The sequence below is a fragment of the Ahaetulla prasina genome, chromosome 5 (assembly GCF_028640845.1).
Source record: "Ahaetulla prasina isolate Xishuangbanna chromosome 5, ASM2864084v1, whole genome shotgun sequence".
Classification (NCBI taxonomy): domain Eukaryota; kingdom Metazoa; phylum Chordata; class Lepidosauria; order Squamata; family Colubridae; genus Ahaetulla; species Ahaetulla prasina.
In genome coordinates, this window is record NC_080543.1 from 59,476,499 (window position 1) to 59,502,923 (window position 26,425).

The 26,425-nt window shown below is 38.1% G+C and overlaps 1 protein-coding gene across 2 annotated transcripts in view; it reads left to right on the forward strand.

Annotated features, from left to right (window-relative positions):
* Window positions 1–18,873, forward strand: part of PCP4 (Purkinje cell protein 4) — a 68,267-nt gene extending 49,394 nt beyond the window's left edge. For both annotated transcript variants that reach the window (XM_058186372.1, XM_058186373.1), the window contains one exon: window positions 18,463–18,873. In XM_058186372.1, the coding sequence (XP_058042355.1) occupies window positions 18,463–18,590 (128 nt within the window). In that variant the 3' untranslated portion in view covers window positions 18,591–18,873. The remainder of the gene's footprint in view (window positions 1–18,462) is intronic.
* The last annotated feature ends 7,552 nt before the right edge of the window (window positions 18,874–26,425 follow it).

Here is a 26,425-nt window from a genome sequence, read left to right on the forward strand (position 1 = left end):
ATTTGCCGTTTCCAATATACATATTTGTTTCTCCGTGTTTTCTCTGCTCCCACATAAGCAGGCAGTGACTTTAGCATATTTTGTTGTTCCTTTCTACTGGTGGTTTCATTTTTACAGACAATCTCAGGGCGGGGCAGGAGAGGGGCCAAGCAGAATTCATATGGATCTTTCAAAAACACCTATATAGTCTTGTAGTTGGGGATCTCTGAGCTGCAGCACTTTGAACTGCCTCTATGGATAGCATTGACCTCTATGGATACCCTAGTCATTAGTGCACAATAGTACTGGCCATTTCATTTGTTTATTATCAAGCAAGGACAGTTCATGCTAATCTATACATTTTTCTGCTTGATGCAAGCATGGTACAAAGGCAGCGTGCAGTAGAAAAAGGTTATTCATGGATAACATCTAGTTCTTCCATATACTTTTTGTTAACATACGCCCCAGATTTTTCAACATAGCTCCTAAAATAACATCATTTGTTTTTTAGAAAATGTATTTCCTTTAATGGTTTTGGATTTAATCCATAGTAAGAATCACCTTTTAAAATGCTAGCCAGTATAGATTGATGTCTAACTAAAAGGGTTGTTAGCTAACATAAATTTTCTGCCCATCACTTCATCTATGTTAATCTCCATGAAATATATTTAAAATGTTTAATGCTTCCTTCTCACCCTCTTCCAGTGATATAGACAGAAGACCTTTATTCCTACAGTATGTCGTAAATGCATTTAATACTATTGCTCCCTTATTTTTGTCCTTTTATCTCCACAGGACACTGAGTATTAAGGTTACAGTAATTGCATGGCATGGTATTACCAAAATAGTTCAAGAAAATTTGTCCCTCTTTTCAGCCAGGGCAGGCAACTTTTTAAAAGTTAGCCTTATTTATTTTGTACAGGTTCAAGTAATCCAAGAGGAAAGAGTTAGAACATATGGACCAATTTTCCCCCTTTTGGATGATTTAGGAGTTTTCTTTTTTTTATTTTTGAAGAATGTATTAAGCCAGGAGTGTCAAATTCAATTTCATTGAGGGCTGCATCAGGATAGTGGTTGACTTCAGGGGTGGGGGCATGGCTGGGTTGGGCGTGGCCGGCTTCCACTGCTGCTGTGCTCGCTCTCCTTGGCCAGGTTGCTCATGGTGTGTGCGGGAGGGCAAAATGTGTGGCCCACTTTTTTTTTTTGTTTACATTTATACCCCGCCCTTCTCCGAAGACTCAGGGCGGCTTACAGTGTATAAGGCAATAGTATCATTCTATTTGTATATTTTTACAAAGTCAATTTATTGCCCCCCCAACAATCTGGGTCCTCATTTTACCTACCTTATAAAGGATGGAAGGCTGAGTCAACCTTGGGCCGGGCTTGAACCTGCAGTAATTGCAGGCTTTGTGTTCTTAATAACAGGCTTTACCAGCCTGAGCTATCCGGCCCCTGACTCCCTCTCCTTGTGAGAGACCCAGCTTTGTAACCAAAGCATCCTCACTGATAGGATGGGAGACCACCAGGAATGGTCAGGAGGAGGGGACAAGGGGATGGCAAAAGGCAGCAGGGCTGCTGGTGGCCAAATGCTAAAGCAGGATTTACCTCAGACCCTCACTCTCTCTCATTATAATCTTCCTTCCTTCCTTCCTCCCTCCCTCCCTCCCTCCCTTTCTTTCTTTTTTTCCCCTTTTCTTCTTTTTCCTTCCCTCTTCCTTCTCCTTTCTTCTTCCTTCCCCTCTTTCCTTTTTTCCCCCTTCCTTGCTCTCTTCCCCTCTTTCCTTCTTTTTCTTTGTCTTTCCTGTCCCTTCATGAATGCTCAAATGCAAAAGGGGAAACATTTCTCAATGCCTCCTAGCCTTGTGACCAAATGTCACTTTTGCTAGTAGTTTGTGGCCACTTAAAAGACTGAGAATAAACCAGGCTGTTTATCCCATGCTTGCATTTCATGGGAGTGTCCACAGACAACAGTACAGCAAAACTCTCAAAATGATGGCTCTCATAGTTGATCAGAGCTCCTCTGTTTTTTATGTGCAACAGCTTTAGCATTTAAGAACAGAGGTAAGTTAGTTGCTTTTCTATTAATATATAATCCTTAAAAGGGCTCTCCTGTAGGGACCCTGCCTTGGTCTAATTCAGACTGGAAATATAGCAAAGAAAGCTATTTTTCCCCACTTGCTTTGTCCCGTTTTCCCCACTGGAAATAGCTGTTTCCAACACACTAGAGGGGATACTTTCCTAAGAGCTCACAATTCAAGAATACCAATGTGCTCATGAGGTATCTCAGGGTGGGGAAGGCCATGGGGGGCCTAGTGATAGAACAGCCCCTCTTGTTTCGCTGTTTTTTTGTGGAGAGGAGAGTTGGCTGGGAAATGCTTTTCGTGCCGAGAGTCGCTGCTCCTGGATGCTATAATATCGCGCAGGTTCAGGCACCGATCCTCCTTTGCAGAGAATCAGGGACCCAGAAACTTTCATTCTTGGGCAAAAAGTGTTTGCCAGTCTCCTGTTCCTCCCCTCCCCACCAACTGCTTTCCATTTAACTACTTAATCATTGTCCCACAGAGCACATTTGCTTGTAAATGGGGCATCTGCATGCACATGGGGCACTTGGAGTGATCTTTGAAGGCAAGCCTGCTGCTGTGCCTCCGCTTTCTTCAGCTCGGATGCAGTTGGGGCACTCAAGCTGGCCACTGCCACCACAGCAAGACAGAGAGAGCGAGATCAAGAGAGCAATCCAATACAACCTCTGTGTGTATATGTGTGTGTGTATGTGTGTGTATGAGAGATAGAGAGCAATATGTGCTTCAGTAGACTGGCCATTTAATTGGAATCAGCTGGGCGCAGGAACCAACTGTTGTGTCTCATCCAATCTCACCTCAGCCGGGGTCTTCTTATCTGCTTCCGAACACGGAGGAATGTTCTAGTATGCCTCTCGGCCCCAGCCCTGGCTCCATGCCCAGACAGGCTGAAGAAGAAGAAATACCTCCAGCCCCCAGCCGACAGGCTGAAGAAGAAGAAATACCTCCAGCCCCCAGCTCTGGCTCCATGCCCAGGCAAACGGAGCAACTAGACCCCTCCCCCTCCTCCACAGCATGTGAGCCTGAGGGAGGTCAATTGCCAACAGCTGCCGACTGGAGTGATCCCCGCGTCAGAAGACTTGATAGGCAGAGGCAACAGAAGGAAGGGAGGGGTAGGCCTGGATAAGTGCTGAGTCATGGAGCCACACCCCATGGCCTATATAAAGGATCTGCTTTCTGGCATTCTCTGAGTCAGGCAAAGTCTAAACATATCTTGCTGAAGTCACTTTCTGGTCTCCTGCCTGCCCTGAGGACTTTGCTAGGACTTCGGCAGAGCTGCAGAAGCACACCTGATTCGGATTTCCCTGACCCGGCCGTCAGCAGAGGAGTGGGACACGACACCGTCCATGGCCTTGATATGCTGGTCACTTGCATGCGCCGGCCTTACTGTTTGAAGGCTGAACGAAGCCTTCAACTGAGCAAGGAGGCACTGCAGGGCCAGGCCCTTCATACCCTCAACCAACCCACTGGAGTTTGCTGCACGGGGGCAGTAATGATACCCTATCATGTAGCACCCACTGCCGCTTTAGTGGGGATGATGATGAGGAGAAGAACTGTGAGGCTTTGCACTAGCTGGCTGGCCAGGCAAGGAGCAGGGCAGGTGGGGCTGGTTGGTTGGGGGGCAGAATAATGGCTGCTCAGGTGGTTCCTGTCGCCCCTGCTGATGGCAGCAGCTTGTGTGCCCCACTGAAGTGTGGATCATTCTCTCTCTCTCTCACATACACACACACACACACACACAAACAGAGGTTGGAGACCTTTCTCTCTCCCTCTCTCCCTCTCTCTCTCTCTCTCTCTCTCTCTGTCTCATTGTGGTGGCAGTTGCGGCACTTCAGTGCCTGGCTAGCAGGGTGCTCAGGTAAGCCTGTGGGGGCGTGGGGGGCAGATCTGCATCCCTGCCGTGCTTTGTGGATGCCACACCAGTTTGTTGCTCACCCTCTTGCTAGGTTATGATGATGAGCAAGGAGAAGAAGTGGCAAAGAATGAAGAAGAATGAAGCGAGGTGGTGGGGGCTGGAGGACGAAGCAAGGTAGGGGGTGCGGAGCTGCCCCCCCATCCTGGCTTACCTGAGGACCCTTCAGCCGGCCAGCCAGGCCACCCATGCCAAACCCTCCCCTCCCCTCCCCTCCTCCACAGCATGTGAGCCTGAGGGAGGTCAATTGCCAACAGCTGCCGACTGGAGTGATCCCGTCAGAAGACTTGATAGGCAGAGGCAACAGAAGGAAGGAGGGTAGGCCTGGATAAGTGCTGTGTCATGGAGCCACACCCCATGGCCTATATAAAGGATCTGCTTTCTGGCATTCTCTGAGTCAGGCAAAGTCTAAACATATCTTGCTGAAGTCACTTTCTGGTCTCCTGCCTGCCCTGAGGACTTTGCTAGGACTTGCAGAGCTGCAGAAGCACACCTGATTCGGATTTCCCTGACCCGGCCGTCAGCAGAGGAGTGGGACACGACACCGTCCATGGCCTTGATATGCTGGTCACTTGCATGCGCCGGCCTTACTGTTTGAAGGCTGAACGAAGCCTTCAACTGAGCAAGGAGGCACTGCAGGGCCAGGCCCTTCATACCCTCAACCAACCCACTGGAGTTTGCTGCACGGGGGCAGTAATGATACCCTATCATGTAGCACCCACTGCCGCTTTAGTGGGGATGATGATGAGGAGAAGAACTGTGAGGCTTTGCACTAGCTGGCTGGCCAGGCAAGGAGCAGGGCAGGTGGGGCTGGCTGGTTGGGGGGCAGAATAATGGCTGCTCAGGTGGTTCCTGTCGCCCCTGCTGATGGCAGCAGCTTGTGTGCCCCACTGAAGTGTGGATCATTCTCTCTCTCTCTCTCTCACATACACACACACACACACACACAAACAGAGGTTGGAGACCTTTCTCTCTCCCTCTCTCCCTCTCTCTCTCTCTCTCTCTCTCTGTCTCATTGTGGTGGCAGTTGCGGCACTTCAGTGCCTGGCTAGCAGGGTGCTCAGGTAAGCCTGTGGGGGCGTGGGGGGCAGATCTGCATCCCTGCCGTGCTTTGTGGATGCCACACCAGTTTGTTGCTCACCCTCTTGCTAGGTTATGATGATGAGCAAGGAGAAAAAGTGGCAAAGAATGAAGAAGAATGAAGCGAGGTGGTGGGGGCTGGAGGACGAAGCAAGGTAGGGGGTGCGGAGCTGCCCCCCCATCCTGGCTTACCTGAGGACCCTTCAGCCGGCCAGCCAGGCCACCCATGCCAAACCCTCCCCTCCCCTCAGGGAAGCCACATCCCTTCACTAACCTGCTTTCCAGCTCCATTCTCCATCGCAATAAAAGTAGTTTGTGGGACTACAGTAAAAAAAAAATAGTTCAAATCTTCTAACTTTTCACAAAAGAAAAAAATCTTGCAAGGTTGGAAGGTCTGAATTATTTTTTTCACCGTAGTCCCACAGACTACTTTAGTTGCCCTGCACACGGTGATGGAGAACTGGGCCTGTGCATATGCATGCCTCGTGGGATGGTGTGGGCCAGGCCAAAGTGATATGGGCCAGACCCTTACAGTTTCCACGATGGCTGCACGGGCTGCATTTGGCCCGGGGGCCTTAAGTTTTGACACCCCTGTATTAACCATATAGGAAGGTTTCTTCCCCAAATTAATAGAAAATGGTGTTTTGCCATTTCATTTCAAGGTAGTATGATCTTGGGAAACCCAGAATGTTTGTCAGGTTCACAATATGATGAGCTTTAAAACTCTGTATGAACAGCAGTACTATTTCAAGCAATATATTTTAAACTTTGTGTCACCAAATGAGATGAGGCATTGTCTCAGATTACTTTAAAAAATTAAACAAATATATACAAGAAATGAATTTGCATTCACAAAAACCTTTTCTAACATTTTATTCAAATGAAAATTGAGTAGGAATTTGTAGGTTGATATAGGTGGACGTGTCCTTTCCCCTTCTTTGCTATCGGTTATGCCTGTGAATATATACATTTTTTAAACTTCTTATTGTCAGCCTGGAAATTCATTCTGCGGGCAATGAGTTGTTCTCTATATATTTTATCTCTGCTTTTTCCACTGCCTTCTTTTTCTCATTTTGCTCAGGGGAGGAAATGGAAAGAAACAGGTCAAATAACAGAGAAAGGACCATTCACTTTCCTTTTTCCTACTCACTCTGATTTGCCTCCTTGCCTTTTCTCTAATCTCAGCTCTCACAACAGCTGACATTTTAAAGCCTCCTACACTGCTGGCTGTGCCTTTCTCTCTACTGGCAATTTCTGTTGCACCTCCCTCTTCCTAGCCAAGTGACTCAGTATTGAGGGGCTTCTGTTCATTCTCAGGCATTATCAGACATGAGGCTTGTTTTGTTTTGTGCCTTTCATTTCCTTCCCCTTATTTTTTTTAAACATGTTGACACCTCCTTCCTGCGGGTAGATGCTGCCATTAGCCCTGCAGAATTGATCATTCCAGTTTTAGTGGGAGCGTGATAGTTAAATGGATCAGCTGCATTTAGAGCCTCTATGAAAATGAAATTTTCCCTTAGGAGACTTTCCCTTCCATAAATATATCATAGATTACTCATTTCAAAAAGAATTAAAGCAATGGACAATTGACAGGCACCATTAATCTCCTGAGTGCCTATCTTCGCAATAGGACTTAAATCAACTTAATTAAAAGATGTTATTTAAAGGGTCATATTATCATTATTTCAGATTAGATTGAAGCATTTGGTATGTTTCCAAATTTCAACCAGATTAAGAGCACTCATGCCTGACCAGTGTCAGTATGCTTTTGCACCTTGGAAACAAGGATACCCAAATTGTTAAAACACAGATATCAAATAGGACTGCACCATCCTATTTTCACCAGCCAACATCTGGATAAATGGCATTCTCAGAAAAGTAAGCTGATTCTCCAAACTCGGACTGAATCAGAAGTTTTAGATTTGTTCTGTAGTAGCATAAAGATGCATTGCTGTTTGTTTGTCCAGAAGTGATTCTTTTCCTGATCCTTGGCTTGGACCATTTCCATATTTTTTTTTAAAAAATGACATTTTTTTCATTAGAGTAAAATAAAGCAATAATCAATCATGTAAATAAGATGCTGATGCCATGACAGCATTCAACCAGTTTTGGTAGAAGCCCTGGGAATCAAGAACTGAAGACAGGATAGCTCTGGTTTCATTCATAAGGTGAGAACAGAAGATCCTTAGAAGTCTGCGTACTGTCTTTTGCAAGAAGGCCAGAGTGACATAGAAAAATCAGTCTTGGTACTGACATTGGTCAAAGAAGCAACAGCTGCAAGGAACTGACTTTGCACCTTGCTTTCATATAAAACACTCTGCTTTTTCTGTCAGTTCTGGGATGATAGAAGGAATTCTGGTTCCATTGCCACAGCAATTCTGGATCCATCCATCAACTAAAGCATATGACTTCTTTTGGTTGAAGAGCTACATCAGGTTTTGTCTTTGACAATGTTGAAAGTTACACTCTGAAAGTGGGTTTGGAACAGGTTCCAGGGTGAGCAAAACAGGCCCAAAGTTTTTTGGTCCTGCCTGCCCTGAGCAAAAAAGAGGTGCTGATGGACTGTGCATTTTGCATTTTTGAGCAAAAACAAGCAAAACAAAACAGATAATATTAAGACAAGGAAGGGCAGTTCAATCTTACTGCTTACCATTTAATTGATTACACTTGCCTCTTTTTTCTTCCACTCCTTGTCTCTTGCTTTTCCAGAATGTGAGCTTGAATCAGTACAAGTTCTTTGGGAACAATCATTATCAGAGAATAAAAAGATTGCAAATAAATATTTACATACATATGGAAGCTAATCAGATTAGACAGTAAAATGACATCAGAGAATTAAGCAGGATGAGAATATGTCTTCCATTGCAACGAACAGGCAGATATTTACTCTATTTTACAGCTACAAAGTTATGTTGCTGCCTGCCTGTTACTGCCTCAGTTCTGTTATTGAGTAAAAACTATAATTGTATGAGTTCTGCTTTTGTCCTTAACAATAACTGGAGAACAAGTATTATGACTACATAATCAGTTTGTGAGCTCTTCATCATTCTGTAACAACTGAAATCATTGACTGAGTCTATAAAGGATTACCATCCAGCTTGGCAAAATAAAATATTAACAGATGGTTAGGAATTTTAAATTGGTTTGTTTTAATTTCTGCTCACACTATTAAAATGTAAATATCTAACACTATCCTGACACCAAGCTGAAGCTCTTCAAGATCTGTTTTTTCTGAGCTATTTCCTGATGAGAGCATGCAAAGCTATAATGCATACAGGCCTGTAACTGCATAAAAATACTTCTGTCATTTTCTAATGATAATTATCTTTAAAATATATGTTTATGTATTTAATTGTCCCTTTAAAAGGTAAAGATTTTATAGCTAGTATAATTATACTATTGGATTGGTGCCCTCTGTAGGCTATCACAGTCAAATAAGGATATGTGAAAGCTTCTGCTTCATTATCAGCTAAGTGAATTATCTTGATTTACACAGGTCCTCTAAAATTGTCATAATTATCTGCCTCACTGAAGAGGGAGACGAGGCATTAGGCAATTCTCCTTTGCTGTACAAAGTGCTGATATACTTTGTAGACCTGCCTGTTTGGTCCCAATTTGATGTATTCTCATATAGACATTGCATGCATTCTTGCTTTTATGGAGCGATATTAGATTTCACTATAGATTCTTTCTGACTTCAGGTAATACTGATACGCACTGATGGGACTATCCATATTTGTAATGCTGACATTAGTATTTCTGAAATCCTCAAAGAATTGCAATAAATTGCTAATTTAAAACCTCTACCTTTAAATTTAGAAACCTATATGTTTGTCATCATCTCAATGATCAGTGAAAGAATTGGGAATAATTAATAGCAACAACAAGCAATCACTGATTTTTTCCATTATTTTTAATGTTTATTTTATAATATTTCTGCGCATGTGCAAATATATGTGCCTGCCTCTCTCCTTTTCTCCTTCAGAAGAGATTAAGAATTCTAAGGGATGTACTAAAATAATGACAAATATCAGTACACAGCAACTATCATACTGCATATAAAAATAATCATCTATATAATAGGAATTCTACACTGCCAGAGTAAGAGTTCTTTCTTTTGATATAAGAGTAATTTTTGGGAGCGAATATTTTAATATATATATATTAAAATAACTTGATTAGAAATTGTTGAGAATATTTGTAGCTCAGGTTGTACATTTTGGCAGGGGTTAAACTGAAACTCAGAGAACAGACCCCTGCCAAAAGAACTCGATGTACAAACAGGATAAAGTTATCCATTTGTTTGAATCACCAGCTCTTTTCATTTAAGGACATTGTTTTTGATGCTTTAAGAGTATATTTCCTATACTTTCCTGTACACCATGTATATTTCCTGTGCATTTACAGGATGTACAATTAACAGATTATGTGTCTGGAATGAGGGATTGTCATTTTGGGATGAGTATTCTCAGTAAATTGAAATGTTACATCTTTAAGAACACTCTTTTTCAAAAGGACAAAGGGGGGAAAAACACAAAACAACACATTAAAAAGATGCATCAAAAAAGAAAAAAGATATTATATACATATTGTCCCCTTTATTTGAATACTGATTAATATACAGTATTACCATTCCCACCCCTTGCAAAACAAGCACTCCAAAAAATTTTAAACTATTAAACCTAGTTGCAACTTGTTGACTTGTCTTCTATATGTTATATTAATGACCAAATAGTTAACAAGAAAATATTAGTGAAACCAAAGAAAATTAGTTTCAAAACTGTTAACAGTTTGTTATTGTAACCCACTTGTAGAAAATTCATCACAGCATGTTATCTATCCCAAATCATCCCAAAAATTATAAACAAATCATCCTGGGTCAAATATCCATGTTTGTTTCTAAATATCGTATCTAATCAATTGTTGTTTAATTGTTCTGCATTTTGTATTTTAACTTTGTTTTGAATAAAATAAAAACAGGTAAAAGAAGAACACTCTTTTTCCAAAACACCAAAAGCCACAGTAATAAATGCCAGTCTAATTTTATCTTCTCAACCAGAAATATTTCCTTAGAGATTATCAAATAGTGCCTAACTGTCTACATGATTAATATCATTAATTACTTTAGGGATGTAGAGAGTAATTTCTCTTCATAGGATGTTTCTAAAGTGTTCATGTAATGACTGTATCAGTATTCCTGTAATAAGATATGAGATTGACTAGCTAGTAGAAAAGAATTTTTTAAAAAGAAAAATAAATCTGGTTGATAGTCAATTGATATCCAGTTAATTTAAATGGGAGAATTATGATTATAATAAATTCTTTGTGTTTGGGTTTTGTCCTCTTTTTCTCCCTTTCTCTTTATATTTTTATTAGTTTCTTAGATCATATTGAAATTGTTTTACAGATTCATTTGAACATTAATATATAATTGGGGAATGGGGTAAGAGAAGCAAAATTCCATTTGCTGACTATAAAAATCTATAACAACTAAACAATTGACAGCAGAAGAGTTATTTAGTGAAGCCTTTTCAGATAGATATTACCTGGTTGAAACATTGGCTATGGATGCTGTTGAACATGTAACATATGATGCATTTTACATTAGTCCCAGCTCAAAAACATCAAAAGCATTCAATCATCTTTAATTGGTCAATGCCCATTATTTGAATGGCTGGAGAAATATTTGGGATATTAAATGGCAAATGACCTTTCATCAACTGCATCTTCATTTTTGAAACAACAGAATAACAAAATAACAGAACTGGAAGGGATGTTGGAGGTCTTCTAATCCAACCCTCTGCTCAAGTACGAAACCCTATACCATTCCAGACAAAAAGTTGTCTAATCTGTTCTTAAAAACCTTCGCTGTTGGAGTATCCACAACTCCAGAAGGCAAGCCTTTCCCCTGATTAATTGTTCTATCTGTCAGGAAATTTCTTCTTAGATCTAGGTTGGTTCTCTTATTGATTTGTTCCCATCCATTGCTACTTGTCCTGCCTTTTGGTGCTTTGGAGAATAGGTTGACCCGTTCTTCTTTGTGGCAGCCCCTTAGATATTGGAACACTGCTAGATCATTGTGAAGAAGGTAATTTCAGAGATAAGTTGCAGTAAAATGAAATCTGAGAATGGGATGGGATATATCCTGGTAACATAATTTTGTCCTCAAAGTTTTGTTCTAAAAAAAAAGCTTCGTAAAATTGTTTCACATACATATGCAAGCACAAGTGATTTGGTATTCATACCTCCAGAGGCATGGTGAATGCTTTTCATTTACGAGTACTGCCATTATTCATTTTAGTTCTGACTTTAAAAGTAAATCAAGAAATTAGCTGAAGGCTTGGTCATGAGTAATTACACTTGCACTCTCAGGAGCTTGCTTGCCATCCATCCATTCCTTTTTATTGATTGTGCTGTGCAAAAACACATTATAAAGCTAACTTATTTGCTGCACAATTGGAATGAATAGCTCATTTAATTCCACAGCTATATTATTTGTACAAGTTGCTGCTAAAATAGGAAGTTGGATGGGCAGTTAAAAAGACCAGCTAATTTACCGTGTTTCCCCAAAAATAAGACCCTGTCTTATATATTTTTTAACCCTGAAATAAGCGCTTGGCCTTATTGCCATGCACTTAAAAGCCCGATTGGGCTTATTATCAGGGGATGTCTTATTTTCGGGAAAACAGGGTAGCTATTATTTTCCTGACAGAACAATTAATCAGTGGAACAACTTGCCTGCAAAAGTTGTAAATGCTTCAACACTGGAAATTTTTAAGAAAATGTTGGATAGCCATTTGTCTGAAATGGTGTAGGGTTTCCTGCCTGGGCAGGGTTGATCTAGAAGACCTCCAAGGTCCCTTCCAACTCTGATATTATTATTATTATTATTATTATTATTATTATTATTATTATTATTATTATTATTATTATTATTATTATTATTATTATTATTATTATTTACTTCCAGCTTTTCTCATGATCTCTAAGTAGTTGCATAAGATATAAATTTACTTTTTGAACATGAAAAAAGATTGGGAATACCTGCAAACCTATAAATGTAAACTATTTTACATTTACATGTATATTTAAGCATATTGGCCCTTAGAGGATGGCTTTTCTGTACTGAATGTGGGCAATGAAAATTGTAGTTATTTGTTAAGTTGCAAAATTTATGTTTTGCCTGATTCTACAATCTCTGGGCAGCTCATATTTTTTTTAAAAATCCTTGAATGTAAAAATCATTTTAAAGCAACAGAAGTATAACAGACCTCTTAAACCTTGAAAACTTAACATTATCTTATCAATTTTTCATAGTCTAAAAGGGCAATAATAATGCATTCTATATGTTTGAGAAACAATGATGACAATAAAGTGTGCTGATGATTTTGGATTTGCAAATAGCAAGTCAAGAAGGCCAAGCTCAGGATATTTTACTGAAGAAAAGAAGGAAATGGGATTCTCCCCTATTCCATTGCAAAGCAGGCTTCAATGGAAGTTCTTCATTTTCACCCTGAGGGTTGAAGGCTGATGTGTGGTGTGGGGGGGGAGGGGATTCTCTCCTCCAACAGTGTGTTCTTGTCCTCTAACATCTTTACCTTTGCTCCAAGGTGGAATTGGGCTCAAGAAAACAAGTTACATTACAGTTTGGAAAAGTGAAAAACAGACTAGAGTGCTGCTTTAAAAAGCAGCAAAGATACTAATAGCAAAAGTCTATACGTGGCTATTCAGATGCAAGTCCTGTTGGGCTCAATGTGGCTTAGCCAATCAAACCTTTATTATAGAAAGTGCCACAAAAAATACAAAGATCTATAATTAACAACATTTTTTAAAAAAATACAGTAAGATTATATACATTGTTATAGTAACTATAATACAATCCCAAACATTTATGCTAAATTTCAACTGTAGATGGGACAGATAAAACAAATGGTTGTACAACATTGGACAACCTGGAAAGATATGTCAGAGTCCTGATCAGATAGAAGTGATAGATGGACATTGCGCTGTCTACCAAGGTAAGTTCAGAATGGGATAAATGTATATCTTCCTTGATTTCCTATAGAACAACAAAGGAGTATATGGCTTAGAGATTCCACAGAACCATCTCCACATGGGCACACGCAATGCTGAAAGGGGATATTTTATACCTCCCAAACAGAAACTGCAGAGGATAGTGCATCTATTTTAGCCAATGTGAAACACTGACAAAATGTCAGAATTAGAACTGAAGAGACATAAGATGATGGCACATGCCCATTTGGGGAGAATCCAAAAACTGTAGGGTTGGATGTTAGGCTTAAACTGGTTTGAAAATCAATACTCCAGATTTGTTGTTTACGATGACAATTGGCATTTTCAAACCCTAATGGACAGAAACTTTCCAAAGAAAGTCCTGAGGACTGGATTTGCTATTGACTCTTGTTAGTTAGGTTGATTTAAAACAGCGTCTGAGTACCAGTGGAGCCAGAACTGCAGGGAAAAAAATCAATTTCAAGGAGAAATGAAGGAACTGCAGATCTGTCTTGATGGCTCCATTGCTGAGCTGTTTTTATCCTCTCTTTGCCCAGATATAGTATTTTTGTTTTTATATTATTTATTATTGTGGCTTTTAGATTTTTGTTTTAAACTGACAGTTTTATTGTTTTGCACTGCCCAGCGTCCCCTTTGGAGGAGCTGTGCAGCAATTTCAATTTGATTAAACAAACAAACAAATAAACAAATATAAGATCTGGCACTCACAGAAACCAAACCTGTCTCTAACTGTAAGGCAGCATTCTTGATGTGTCTTGGAACTGCAAGTATTGTTCTTACAAATTGGGACTAGACAGCTTCCAGGATATTAAACTTTATAAAAATGCAAATTAGAACACCATAAAGTAGCTGAGAGATTACCTTAGCAAGGAAAATTTTGCAGGCTGCAGGAATAAAAATGTGCCCTCCTTGAATGGAAGACTCTGAAGACAGCTTTGGGCCTACATTGGGCTATATTTTCCCAATGAAAGAAATGTGTGCTCCAAGATAAGGAACCCTGAAACTGCCACCCAAGATATTTATAAGTACTGTCTACTCTATTGGAGGTCCATTAATTTTCCATTATGTAACCTAGTGCTGTATCATGTGATCACTTGGACTCTAATTTTTTAATAATTTACTACAAGTTGTTTTTTTAGGCAATGCCCTTTTCATTCCAGATAGATAATACTACTACATTGTTTGCATATAACAATGTTGAAATTGGACAATCTGCTAATATTGGAGAGTGATGACTAGAGATGGTAAAGCTGAATTAACGAATTCATGTACAAATTAAAAAAATAAGGGGGCTTAGATACACCTTTTCCTTACCCTTCTTATCATGGAAACAACTCCAGAAACGTGCACCTAGGGGAAACATTTCACTCTCAATGATATGTCAGAATAGAGAGTCTGGATAAAAAGGAACAATCTTTTATCCATATAAGATTCCTGAAGTTTTTGTCATAGCCTCTCCCTTGGAATCAGATCAAAAGCTGATCTGAAATTCATAAAGGCTGCAAAAGGGGTGCCATTAGGTAGTGAAAAATATTTTTAAGCCAAATTGTGTGAAACCAGAATAATGGTCTAAGGTTGAATGGCCCTCCTAAATCCTTCCTGTTCCTCAACTCTAATTATTTTTACTTTGGACACAATCCAACACTTTAAATAAAGATACTTTGCATATACTTTGCTTATTATATTAAGCAAGATAATTGGTCTATAGTTGGCAGGGTTAAGTCCATTTCCTCTGTTCCTCCAAAGAGGGATAACTATGGCCTCATTCCATTCAGACAGAAAATGTGCTGTGCTATTAATATAAGTTAAAAGAGCAGCCAGCACTGGGGCCTACCAATCTTTACTTTCTTTCAGCAACTCTGGTGGGAGTTCCAGGAGCTTTCCCAGATTTCAGTTATACAACAAAATACTCAGCCTCAGCTATAGACACAGGAAGATATTCAGAGAAATCATTGCTGAGTGAGGAACCATCACTCGATTGTTTATTTAATATTTCTGGTTTTAAAAAGTTCTGAAAGTAACTTGTTCAAATATCCTCAGGTAGATGAAATTTAAAATACTACTTATAGGAGAGCAGTTAACTAGGCATCATAACCAGGCTGAGTTCTTAAGCTTAACTTTTCCCCCCAATCCTCTTTCAGTGCTTGTCCTTCTTAATTTTCTAAGTGCTTTATAAAACGTCTTGTGCTCTCTGAATGACTGAAGGGAACCCAATGAGTTGTTAGGTTGAAAAGTATACTCTGCAGTAAGAAGGGCCTTTTCTTTTTAACTGTATACCAATTTCTTAAACAAACGCTAAATAACGGGGCCTGAGAGTGTGGATAATAGATTGGTAATGAGACAATATCTTTTCTGAAGAACCTGCTAAACAGATTTGGAAGTGGAGTTGAAGTAAGGTTTCTGAATTTAACAGAGTGGACAATTCTAGAAGACTATTTGTTTTGAATGAGTGTTTTTGTTGTGGCCTCAGAAGACAGCTAGGAATTTAAGAATTACTTTAGGACAGATGGCAGATTAATGAGGAATGGTCAGTATCTGGGTTTATTAGATGAAGTACTGTATATGTAACCATAAAATAATCAAACTGCGCTTGCTCCTTTGGAGCTTCAGAAAATTAGTTCTACATCCAGGCTATCTATAAGCTAGATAGCTTACTTACTCTGAAGCCTGCCATATTATAGTTTTATTTTTAGATTGTTGAGCCAATAAAGGAAATATTATTTCATTTGAAGGGAGAGACCAATTAAAATGAGTTTGTAAAAAAGCATCTGACTCTCCAATATGAACATTGAAATTACCAGCAATAATTACTAATGCATCTGGGTACTGGCAAAGCAGTCTGGAGATATAGTTGCCAAGAAAATCCCAAATACTATTAACTTCATCATGTCTGTGTAAGAAGGGAAGGGATATATATTGATGAATAACATATTGTGAGGCTTAAGATGAACAAAATGGGCTAGAGCCATACTGGCATGTGGCCCCAACACAGTCACAGAGATGTTAAATTTTGTAGTGACCATTTTGCTCAAACCTCCAGAGGAATCTTTTATTTTTAACACTGGGCAATGCCTGGAGTGTGTATGGAGTGTACCTAGAGAAAGAACTATCACCCATGGCCCATATTTCCTTCAGTAACAAAATATCAGGAGTTAATATAGTCTAGAAAAAAGCTATGCTATTAGGATGGAGTCCAGAAGGAAGCAGAAGTTAGGAAAAATTCAGGATAGTTGGATTTTTGGTTGTTTTATTAGGATTTTTTTCATCTGGAGGTCTATGGCTTCTTTATTGCCTTTATTGTTCTTGCTTTTAAAGCGCAATCCAGCCAGTGTTGCTGATTTATTTATGTGATTTTATTTATATAGCCACCCAGCTAACCTAAGGAACTCTGGGCAGCTCACAGTAATTAAAACAGGATCAAAAAAATAGAAAAAAAATCAAAAAAAAATATGCATCTTTTAAGTTAAGCTTGATTTTTCATGATTATGTACATAAATCAATGTGTTTCCAGTACAACAATGTGGAGGTGGTTTCCTAACTTTTGAGGAAGTATCTTTTTCAATTTCTCAATTTAATTTAGAGCCTTTGCATTTCCAGTGATGTCTCAGAAATGGTGGCATTTCTGTATGCATGCACATGAGAAAACTTAAAGTGAAACTGCAGCTCTGTTGGTGTTATATTTAACATTTTCTGTTTATTTTCCGAATAGATAAACACTCCCCTTTCCAGATCTGTTATTTGAGACAACCTATGTCCCCACATTCCATATAGATGATTTTCATTAGATGACGTTATGAACAAAGAAAATTATTTTAACAAATTTCTCCAGTGCTCGAATCCTAATCTAGGATTTTCACATGAAATTCAGTTTTGCCTCCAATTTCCATGGATGATTGACTCTGAAGTTAGTCATTACTGACTTTGGAAGGTTCCAAAGAAATGAGGTTTTCTAGAAAAGGTGTTGGAGAAAGGAAGATTGAACAAAGCATTCTTAGCAATATCAGCCTTCCACTGTAGGTCCAAAGATCCAAAGTCTTCAAACAAATGTAAAATAGAATATGAAATGACTGGCACGTACGTTCATTCATTCATTCATTCATTCATTCATTCATTCATTCATTCATTCATTCATATGATTTATTTAATATTAAAACTATATCCATATCATCTATTTTAACCATAGCAAAAATCTGCTATTAAAAAACTAACATCAAATAACTAAAAATATACAATAAACAAAGCAATTATAATTTTCTAACACAGACCCTCCTGGATTACAAATAAACAGTAGAGCTCAGTGACATTTGTGAAAAGTTGCGCCTGTATTTCTCTAAGTATTTAGAGTAAGAGGTTGTATAATAAAGTGAATGAATTAGGTTTCCAGTCCACTTGCTCGAATTAGTACTGCTATCATAGATATGAGATATTCAATACCATTATTGATATGGTCAATAAATGTTTGTTTAAAAATAATTGAGAATTAAAGAAGTCGAGAATACATTAGGAGCAAATTCTACTTGAAAAATCTTGTCAATTAATTTATTATTGGAAGAAATAATGCAGGCCAAGAATCCATAACATACTGCCTTCAGGCACTAGTGTGCTTCCAGACAACTCCCCTGTTGCCCAACAAGTTCAGCATCCCTTGGAGCTTTTAAAAACAATTTTAATTAATTATTTACATTAATTAATTTTAATTAATTTAAGTAGGATATTGAAATGCTGCAGAGCAAAGTACCAGCCTTTTGCAGTGCAATTTATTTGCAAGAATGCCTTTGGCATCCCAAGAAAGCTAATTTGCCTTTTTGGTAAATGGTGTACAGTGACTGACCGTGCTCATCACAGCAGCCCTGTTAATCTGCAAGTTTTTCGCAGGAATCATCTTTTCGCAAGCCTATCAAATATTTTGACTTCCCAAATGTGCCTCAATCCTTGAAACATTGAACAAATAACTTGCCCAAGTTATTTATCAAAATAAAACTTTAGGAAGTTGGAGAAAAAAATTCCTTGCAGTTAGCTTGTTGGTCATTCCTGGATAGCTGGTGTCTGCTCTCAGCTTTCCTTACCCTCTTTTGTTTCTGGCCTCAAACTTAAAGCAAAGCTGGGAGGCTGATACTAAATAATGGTTTTAATCTATGGGATATTTAAAATGGTGCTTACATCAGTGTTTCTCAATCTTGGCAAGGCAAGCCACTTATCATGTCTCAGAACACTGTCAACCGAGTGGCTAGGTGAGATTTCTCAGATATATGGAAATAGGAGAGAAGAGCTCACAAGGTTTCTTTGTTTGGCTTCTCAACAGAGAATCCATGTTGGTAATTTTCTTCTTAAACGTGTATTAATTATTTTTGTCTGTGTTTATTCATCTTCTTGATATAGATACACAAAAGAAGGTTCCAGAGGATTTTGACATAGACATGGATGCACCAGAGACAGAGAAAGCTGCCGTGGCGATACAATCTCAATTCAGAAAATTCCAGAAGAAAAAGGCTGGCTCCCAGTCTTAGTCTCTACCTCACAGTTTTCCCTAGTCTATCTGGAAATGAATTAAAACATTTAGATGCATGTACAGGAATAACCACTATTTAAAACCCCAATTGTCAGGTATCAAAATAAGTATGCATATGCTGTGGCTTAGTTTGCATATTGACATCCAGTATCAGTTCTTCTGTAATCCACATTTTACCTGATATTAAAATAAAATATTAGGATGAAATTACTGAAATTTGGTCAGTCTTGAGCTGCATTCTTATATTATTTCAATAAATCCAGTGCTTTAAATTAAAACAATGCAAATGTCCACTTTTGTCTTCACCGGAAACAATAATCACCACATTATATTATGTTTTGAGCTTATTTATTTTCTGAGGAATGAGGGTATACATTTTTCTTATCTCATTTGGTGGAAGAAGGTGTCATCCACAAGTCAATAACCAATATTTTTCTATGACTGGAAAGAGCCAAACGTTTAAGCCATTTTCCAGTGTAAATATTTAACTGACTGATATCTTAATAATAATAATAATAATAATGAATATGGGAGTTTTGAGTGTTGATATGGATACTTTAACCCAACAAGGTTTGGAGCATCATTTCTGCCCTTGGCACCCTCAACTACTTAAACATGGTTCACTCATGCAGAGGTACAAAAGGTGCCTACAGTTTATGGACTATGTGGAGTTCCTAGAAACTAAATAGCAAAGTATTATTTTTAAGAGGAGGCTTGGATAATGATCCAAAAAGGGACTCACCTGAGCCCTCTTCAAAATAACATCTATTCAGATGTTAATTATGGTATATACAGTTGACAGGACAGAAACAGTGGCCTGTCACAGAATTTTTATTACCTCGACTTCATCATTTTCAAGATAGCAGGCCTTGGAAGTATGATGAAGATATCCATAGAAATAACTCAAGCTGTTTCATCTTGAACCAGACTATTTAGCTTTAAGTATTAAGCAGCAGTCACCCTGTGTTTCAAATGGGAATCTTTCACAGCTTTATGGGGAATAGACCAGAGAAGCTTTAAATGAAATGATTTATCTTGCTGTTTTTTCAGATAGTAGATCTTGCAGTTCACATACTCAGAGGAAAGATGCCTGCAATCAAATGTTATTCTTTTTATTTAAACAATTAAGATATAAACACTCCTTGAAGTAAAAATGTGACATAGATTAATTCTCATGAAGATTTATTAAAACACAGACATTAAAAAATAAATTTATGTTCCAGCAATAGTTAAGACTGGGTTCTCATCACAATAATTGTAGAAACATTTAAATCAGTGAGGCTTCCAGCGCTCTTAGCTAGGATATCCCATTAATATCATGGCAAAGTCCGGATCCATTCAAATGCCTTAATCTCTCTCTGAATGCAAAGATATAATACTCACACTGAAGTTCTAAATTTATTTCAATTACAAAAAGGCAAATAAATATGAGAAAAAAAGTATCACTTATATAATATCATTGATGCTGATAGTAATAATGCTGCAAAGCAGTCAAATGTCATTTGGTGTTAAATGTTGGTCATATCAAATTAATCAAAAGCTTCTACACAGGGCTTCCATTTATTAAATGCTTTTTGCATTTGAAAGCTGACTTACAGATTAATTGGCAGACATCAAAGGTTATCCAGCCAATTCATGACATCAGCATCTGACATCATCATGTAAGCCAGATATTTAATAGTAATCTTTTCTGATGAGATCACAGGATAAAAGAAGGCAGTGGGCTTCTTTCCAACATCTGCCAATTCTGAGAGTTGCCTTCTGTGACTGTTTTATCACAACGCATTCCCTCCCTACCACCTGCTTTATATAGTTGGACCAGATTGGAGATTGCAATATTTACTACTTCTTTGATTTTTATACAATTTGCAAATGAGGGGAGAATAGCAGTCTGAGAACTATTGAAAAATATTTTTAATGTAGCTAAATTCTTTTGATGAGATTCTTCTGGATCTCTTACCCTATATTAAACAATGGGTTAAATATTTTGGTTCCTCACCTACTTTATTCTCAGCATAGAGAGAAGGACACTTACAGTTCATGGGGAATTTTGATTATTTTTATTGTCAAACAAATATGTGGACATAATTTGTTTCAATCAAGCAAAAATGAACTGCATGTATAAGCCTTTTTTCAACCTGGCATTTCTTGATATAGTAGAATATAACTTCCATAATACCCATCAGTCAAATAGTCTTAAAAGTGTGAGAATTGCAATTTAACAGCTTTAGGGGTTATTACACAAAACAGATAAATTTTAGTAAGTCTAGAGGCTCTCCTTCAAAAATGCATCTTTATATATTAGAGTGATTACAAAAACTCCAGGTTAGACAGATGCAGATGCTTCCCAATTGTTTATCAGGAAATAGCTTGCTTAGCTCTCATTTTATGTGTGTCAGTTAACAAAAGTACACAAGTTTCATCATCTCAACTTCAGTGAAACATATGGAACCATGGCTTACATATTCAAATATTTGCTTGGCCCTGTAACAACATATTACTATAATTTGGGTGATCAGAAGGAATGGAGCTTTACAAGAGAGAGCATTCTCCAGCTGTTTAGAGGCACAGCATTTCCTGTCCATAGCAATCACAACAAAACTGTCCACATGTCTCCTTTCTTTAGTTTACTTGCTGAGCTGCAACAAAACCAAAGTAAAGCAGTGAGAGGTAATCCACTTCAGTGCAGCAACTCAACAGAACCAGTTTTTCTGGAAGAGCATTATGGCTCAGCTGCTGGTCTCTGGATTAGCACAGCAAATACAATAAATGCCTCCGACTCACCATTAGCAGAGGTAGAATAAAAAAAAATGCTGATCAAATCCAGGTATCATTTTTGTTGTTCATCCAACTATTTGTGATGTGACACACAGCTCACTAGGATTGCCTGTCAATGTCACATCTTTGAGTTCTTATGAGCTCATGGTTACCTGGTTTCTTGTCTTCGACTGGCTTCTTTTTCTATTCTATTTTTCTAAACATCAGTGTCTTTTCTAAAGACTCTTGATTTCACATTAAGTGACCAATATATTTAAGTCTTAATTTCATCATTAACACTGCTGACCGTTTTTACTTAATCTAGTATTGAATTATTTGCTTTTCTTCCTGTCCAAGGTACTCAGCAATTTTTCTAACACCACAGTTCAAATGCATTGATTTTTCTTTATTCAGTTTCTCTGATAGTACAGCTTTCACAGCTATATATTACAAATACTTTGTGGCTTTGTACAATACAGATTTATTTCTTTTCGGTAATGTGATGTCTTTACACTTTAACATCTTATTTATGATCTTTCCCCCCAAGAAGCAGGTGTCTATTTTTTCATTGTAGTGATCATTATTTCTGTAGACTTTTAAGCCCAGGAAGTAAAATCTATTACTGCTTTCACACTGGCTTCGATACTCTCATTTTTCACCTTCAGTAAAAATTAGGTTACCGAAGTAGTTTCATCATAACTTCTGAGGTTGTTCAATTTCTTCCGGCAATTTTAATTCCAGATTCTATTTTTGTAGCTAAGCATTTCTCATAATATCATCTCGATATGTTAAGTAGTTGGGATGATAGTATATATATTCACTAACTGAAGCAGTTAGTTGCTCAATATCCATTTTGACTGTTATTTTCTAGTCAGTGTAAAATATCTACATGTTACGTATGAATAGTCTCTAAAACACATAGCCCTGTGTTTTTAAGGATTGACCACACTTTCTGCCAACCCCTGCATCAAAGCCTTTGTAGAATCGACACGGAAAATAATGTTTTAAGCACTCACTTGGCTTTTCCATTATCTATCAGATATTTGCAATGAGATCCGCAGTGCTGCTGCTGAAATCAGATAGTATCTCCAGTATTTTTTGTTCCCTATATTGTTAAAGTCCAGGCTGCAAAATCTTGAGCATCATTTTCAATAGCATGTGAGATAAGTATAATTGCTACTCTGAATAGTCTTAGCTCTTCCCTTTTTTGGTATTGGAATAAAGACTGATCTTTTCCAGTCCTCAGGCCAGTTCCGTATTTTCCATACCCACATTGAAACTGCAAGAAGTATTTTAATGCTACGACCTTACAAGCAGATTTATTGGAAATCTTCTATGTCATAAACCATCAAAGTGTTTTGTGGCTTTTTCAAATGCCTGGTTTTCATTTAGTCTTTATATCTTTGTACGTACCAGTGATTTGGGGATCTTTTTGTAGAATCTTCTTATGTATTCTTTACATTTTTTTCTCCATTTGTCTTTTGTTATGTCCATCTTTGTATAAAAGCTTTTCTTAATTCCTCTAATTCTCTGAAATAAATGTCTTCTTTTTAGTATTCTCTAAAATCCAAATAGTTGGGTAAATTTTACTCTTTTGCTGCTGCTTTTTGCCCTTCCTCAGCAGTTTTCAATATATCTTAACATGTCAGTCCAGAGTTCCTCAGGCACTCTCTCAGATCTAATCCATTAGATCAGTTATTTATCTCACTACATATTTGGATGGGATATCTCTGTGATTGTATTTTCATGAGTTTGTTTGCTTTCTTTAGTGGAATTTGGCAAGATTCTAATTTTGTTGACTGGTTAGAGTTACTGCAACTTTGCTTCTGAACTATTTAGTAGGTTAAGTTTCAGTATTGTCCATGTTGTCCATGTCCATTGTCTATGTTTCAAATTGTCTGTTAGGTTTTTGGAAAAAGACATTTCTTGTGAACATCAAATTATTCCAGCTGAACTCTTGGGCTACTTAGCACTTCAGAAGACAGATTTATGTTTTAAAAGGATCTCCCTCAATTTGTACTTTGAACCCTACCACATAAAATACAATTCAATGGTGAGAAATGTAATATTCTGCACTTAGGTGAAAAACCAATCGGACAAGCATAAAATAGGTGGTTTCTGGCTGGTATTTGTGAGGAGATCTGGGTATCCTGATAGAGTACAGATTAATCATTATCCAGCAGTGTGCTTCAGCTGTCAAAAGAGCTTATGTAATCTTGGGCTGCATTCAAAGAGATTCAGTGACAAGAAATGATGGCTCTACTCTAGGCTGCATTGGACGGATTGCACCTGGAATATTGTATCCAGTTTTGGTCACCACAATACAAGAAGGATACCAAGGAATAGGAAAAAATACAGAGAAGAGTGATAAAAGTAGTGGAAGACCTAGGCACTAAATCCTATGAAGAACAGTGAAACAAACTTTTTATGTTTAACCAAAGAGAAAGCTAGGGTCAGACATAATAGCATATAATAGCAAATACTTGAAGGGCTGTCAGAGGGAAGAGAATTTTATTCTCCATCATTCCCAAGGGTAGAACAAGTACCAGTGAGTGGAAATTTTGTAGAGGGAGATCTGAATTTGAAATAAGGGGAAATTTCATATCTGTAAGAGATATTAAACAGCAGAATAGTCTGCCTTCTGGAGCTGTAGGTGCTCAATCACTGGAGATTTTCAAGCAGTTTGGATAGTCATTTGTCTGGCATAGTATGGAAAGTCCACTCCTGAATAGGGAATTGGACTTAGAAGTCCCTTTTCCCCTGACAGCTCCTTAGCTACCTTCTGACCTGAAAAACTGATCTTCTACTATCACATAGATATTGTCCTGAATACAAATATCCATGCTAGGTTTTGGGCAGAAAATTGCCCTACAATTTCCTTCTTCGGTAGAATGTATTTTGTTTGATCCCTCTTTTATGAACTACAGGCAGTCCTTGACTTACAACAGTTTGTTTAGTGACCATTCAAAGTTACACTTGCACTCAAAAAAGTGACTCATGACTGCTTTTCACACTTACACAACCATCCCTATGGTCACATGATCAAAATTCAGAAGCTTGGCAATTGACTCATATTTACAATGGTTGCATGTCCCGGGGCCATGCGATCACCTTTTGTGACCTTCTGGCAAGCAAAGTCAATGGGGAAGCCAGATTCACTTAACGAACCTGTTGCTAACTTAATTACAGTAATTCACTTAACAAATGTGGCAAGAAAGGTCATAAAATGGGGCAAAATTCACTTAAATGTCTCTCTTAGCAACAGAAATTTTGGCCTCAGTTATGGCCATAAATCAAGGACTGGGAATGTGTACTCTGAATGGAAGAGCTCATATCATTGGGATACACAAGCATAAGGAGGGAGGACTTGGAAGATGAAAAGATACAGCTTCCAAGCCTATCTTAACATACACTTAAGCTTCATTCAACATACCAAAACTGCAGAGAGAAACTCTTTGTTAAAAGTTGCACCACACAATAAGAAAGCACCAAGTATTTACAGAAAAAACTATTACAGTAGTAATAAATCTGGAACTTTTAGAAGTTTTCTTTTTAGTCTATAATGTTCACTACTAGCAAGAAAAGGAAAAAAATGGTGAAATTAAATATTATTTGAAGGAGAAAAATAATAATGCTTAACTTCCCTTTCCCTGCAGTAATTTAATTTAACTCTGAATGGCAACTCTGACGTCTCATAAACATAGATGAACATTTCTGCCAATCTTTTTTCAAGTCATTAAATGACTGACTTGAATTGAGGAAAAACACAACATCTGTATCATAACATAAGGGCCGTGGTGGCTCAGGCTGTAAGATAGCCTGTTATTAAAACACAGCAGCCTGCAATTACTGCAGGCTCGAATCCCACCAGGCCCAAGGTTGACTCAGCCTTCCATCCTTTATAAGGTAGGTAAAATGAGGACCCAGATTGTTGGGGGGGCAATAAGTTGACTTTGTAAATATACAAATAGAATGAGACTATTGCCTTACACACTGTAAGCCGCCCTGAGTCTTCGGAGAAGGGCGGGATATAAATGTAAATTAAAAAAAAACCTGCTTGTCTATTACTGATTGAGGAGGCACTAAAATATTATTGCATATCCTTGCATTTGTAAATATGTATTGTAGACATTTCTAATCTAGGCTTTTATCTGCAACTTTTTAGGTAGCTTTGCTTCCTCGATCCCTTGTTTATTTTGTCACATCAGAAAATATTGGCAACTTCAGTTCCTTACACATGCAGATATTCTGTGTGTCTTTTAGAACAGGCTGATGATATCTGAAAGCAATATTTATTACTTCATTTCCTCACACGCATGCATGCACAAATCAAATCATACATGCAAAATTATTCAGCTACTGTGGGTGCATCTTCAAATGACGTGTTAATCAGGATATCTTATTTAGATGAATATAGCAATCTAGCTTTGAAGGAAAAAAGGGAAAAAATCATTTCACTGGATTTGAAATGGTTATGCATATGTTTAAATTTGCCTCCTGCATTTATAATGCTGCCCCATAGAGTTAGGTCAAGGCTGTTTCTCCACCAGAGACTTAGGAAACAGTCAGAAAGCCATATTAACAGTCATTTCTCCTTTTCTGGATTGGTAGAAAAAGTTTGCCAGTATAAAAGTGTACTGTCCCAATGGTTGAGTGCTACAGCTGTATTCAAAGATAAGAAAGCAATTGATTAATTCCACCACTTCATTTCCCTGCCTGCTGAGTACCCCACCCCCTTGGTGAAAAATACATCAATTACTTCACCAAACATCAGAGGGAATCTGGTGACACCTTTTCTAACTAACAAATTTTGGCTTCCATCCACAAAGCAAAAATGTTTTACATCCACATGCTATTCCCAATTCATAGCATTAGTTTATACCAGGAGTCTCCAACCTTGTCAACTTTAAGACTTGTCCACAAGTCTTAAAGTTGACAAGGTTGGAGACCCCTGGTTCTGCATGGGAAGGGATTTTATCAATGGGGCTCTGCAAGGACAGAGTATAGGTGCAGCACACACATAATTCTCATTTTCAATTTCCTTACTTCTGCTGTCAATAGAGTTAAAACCTGAGG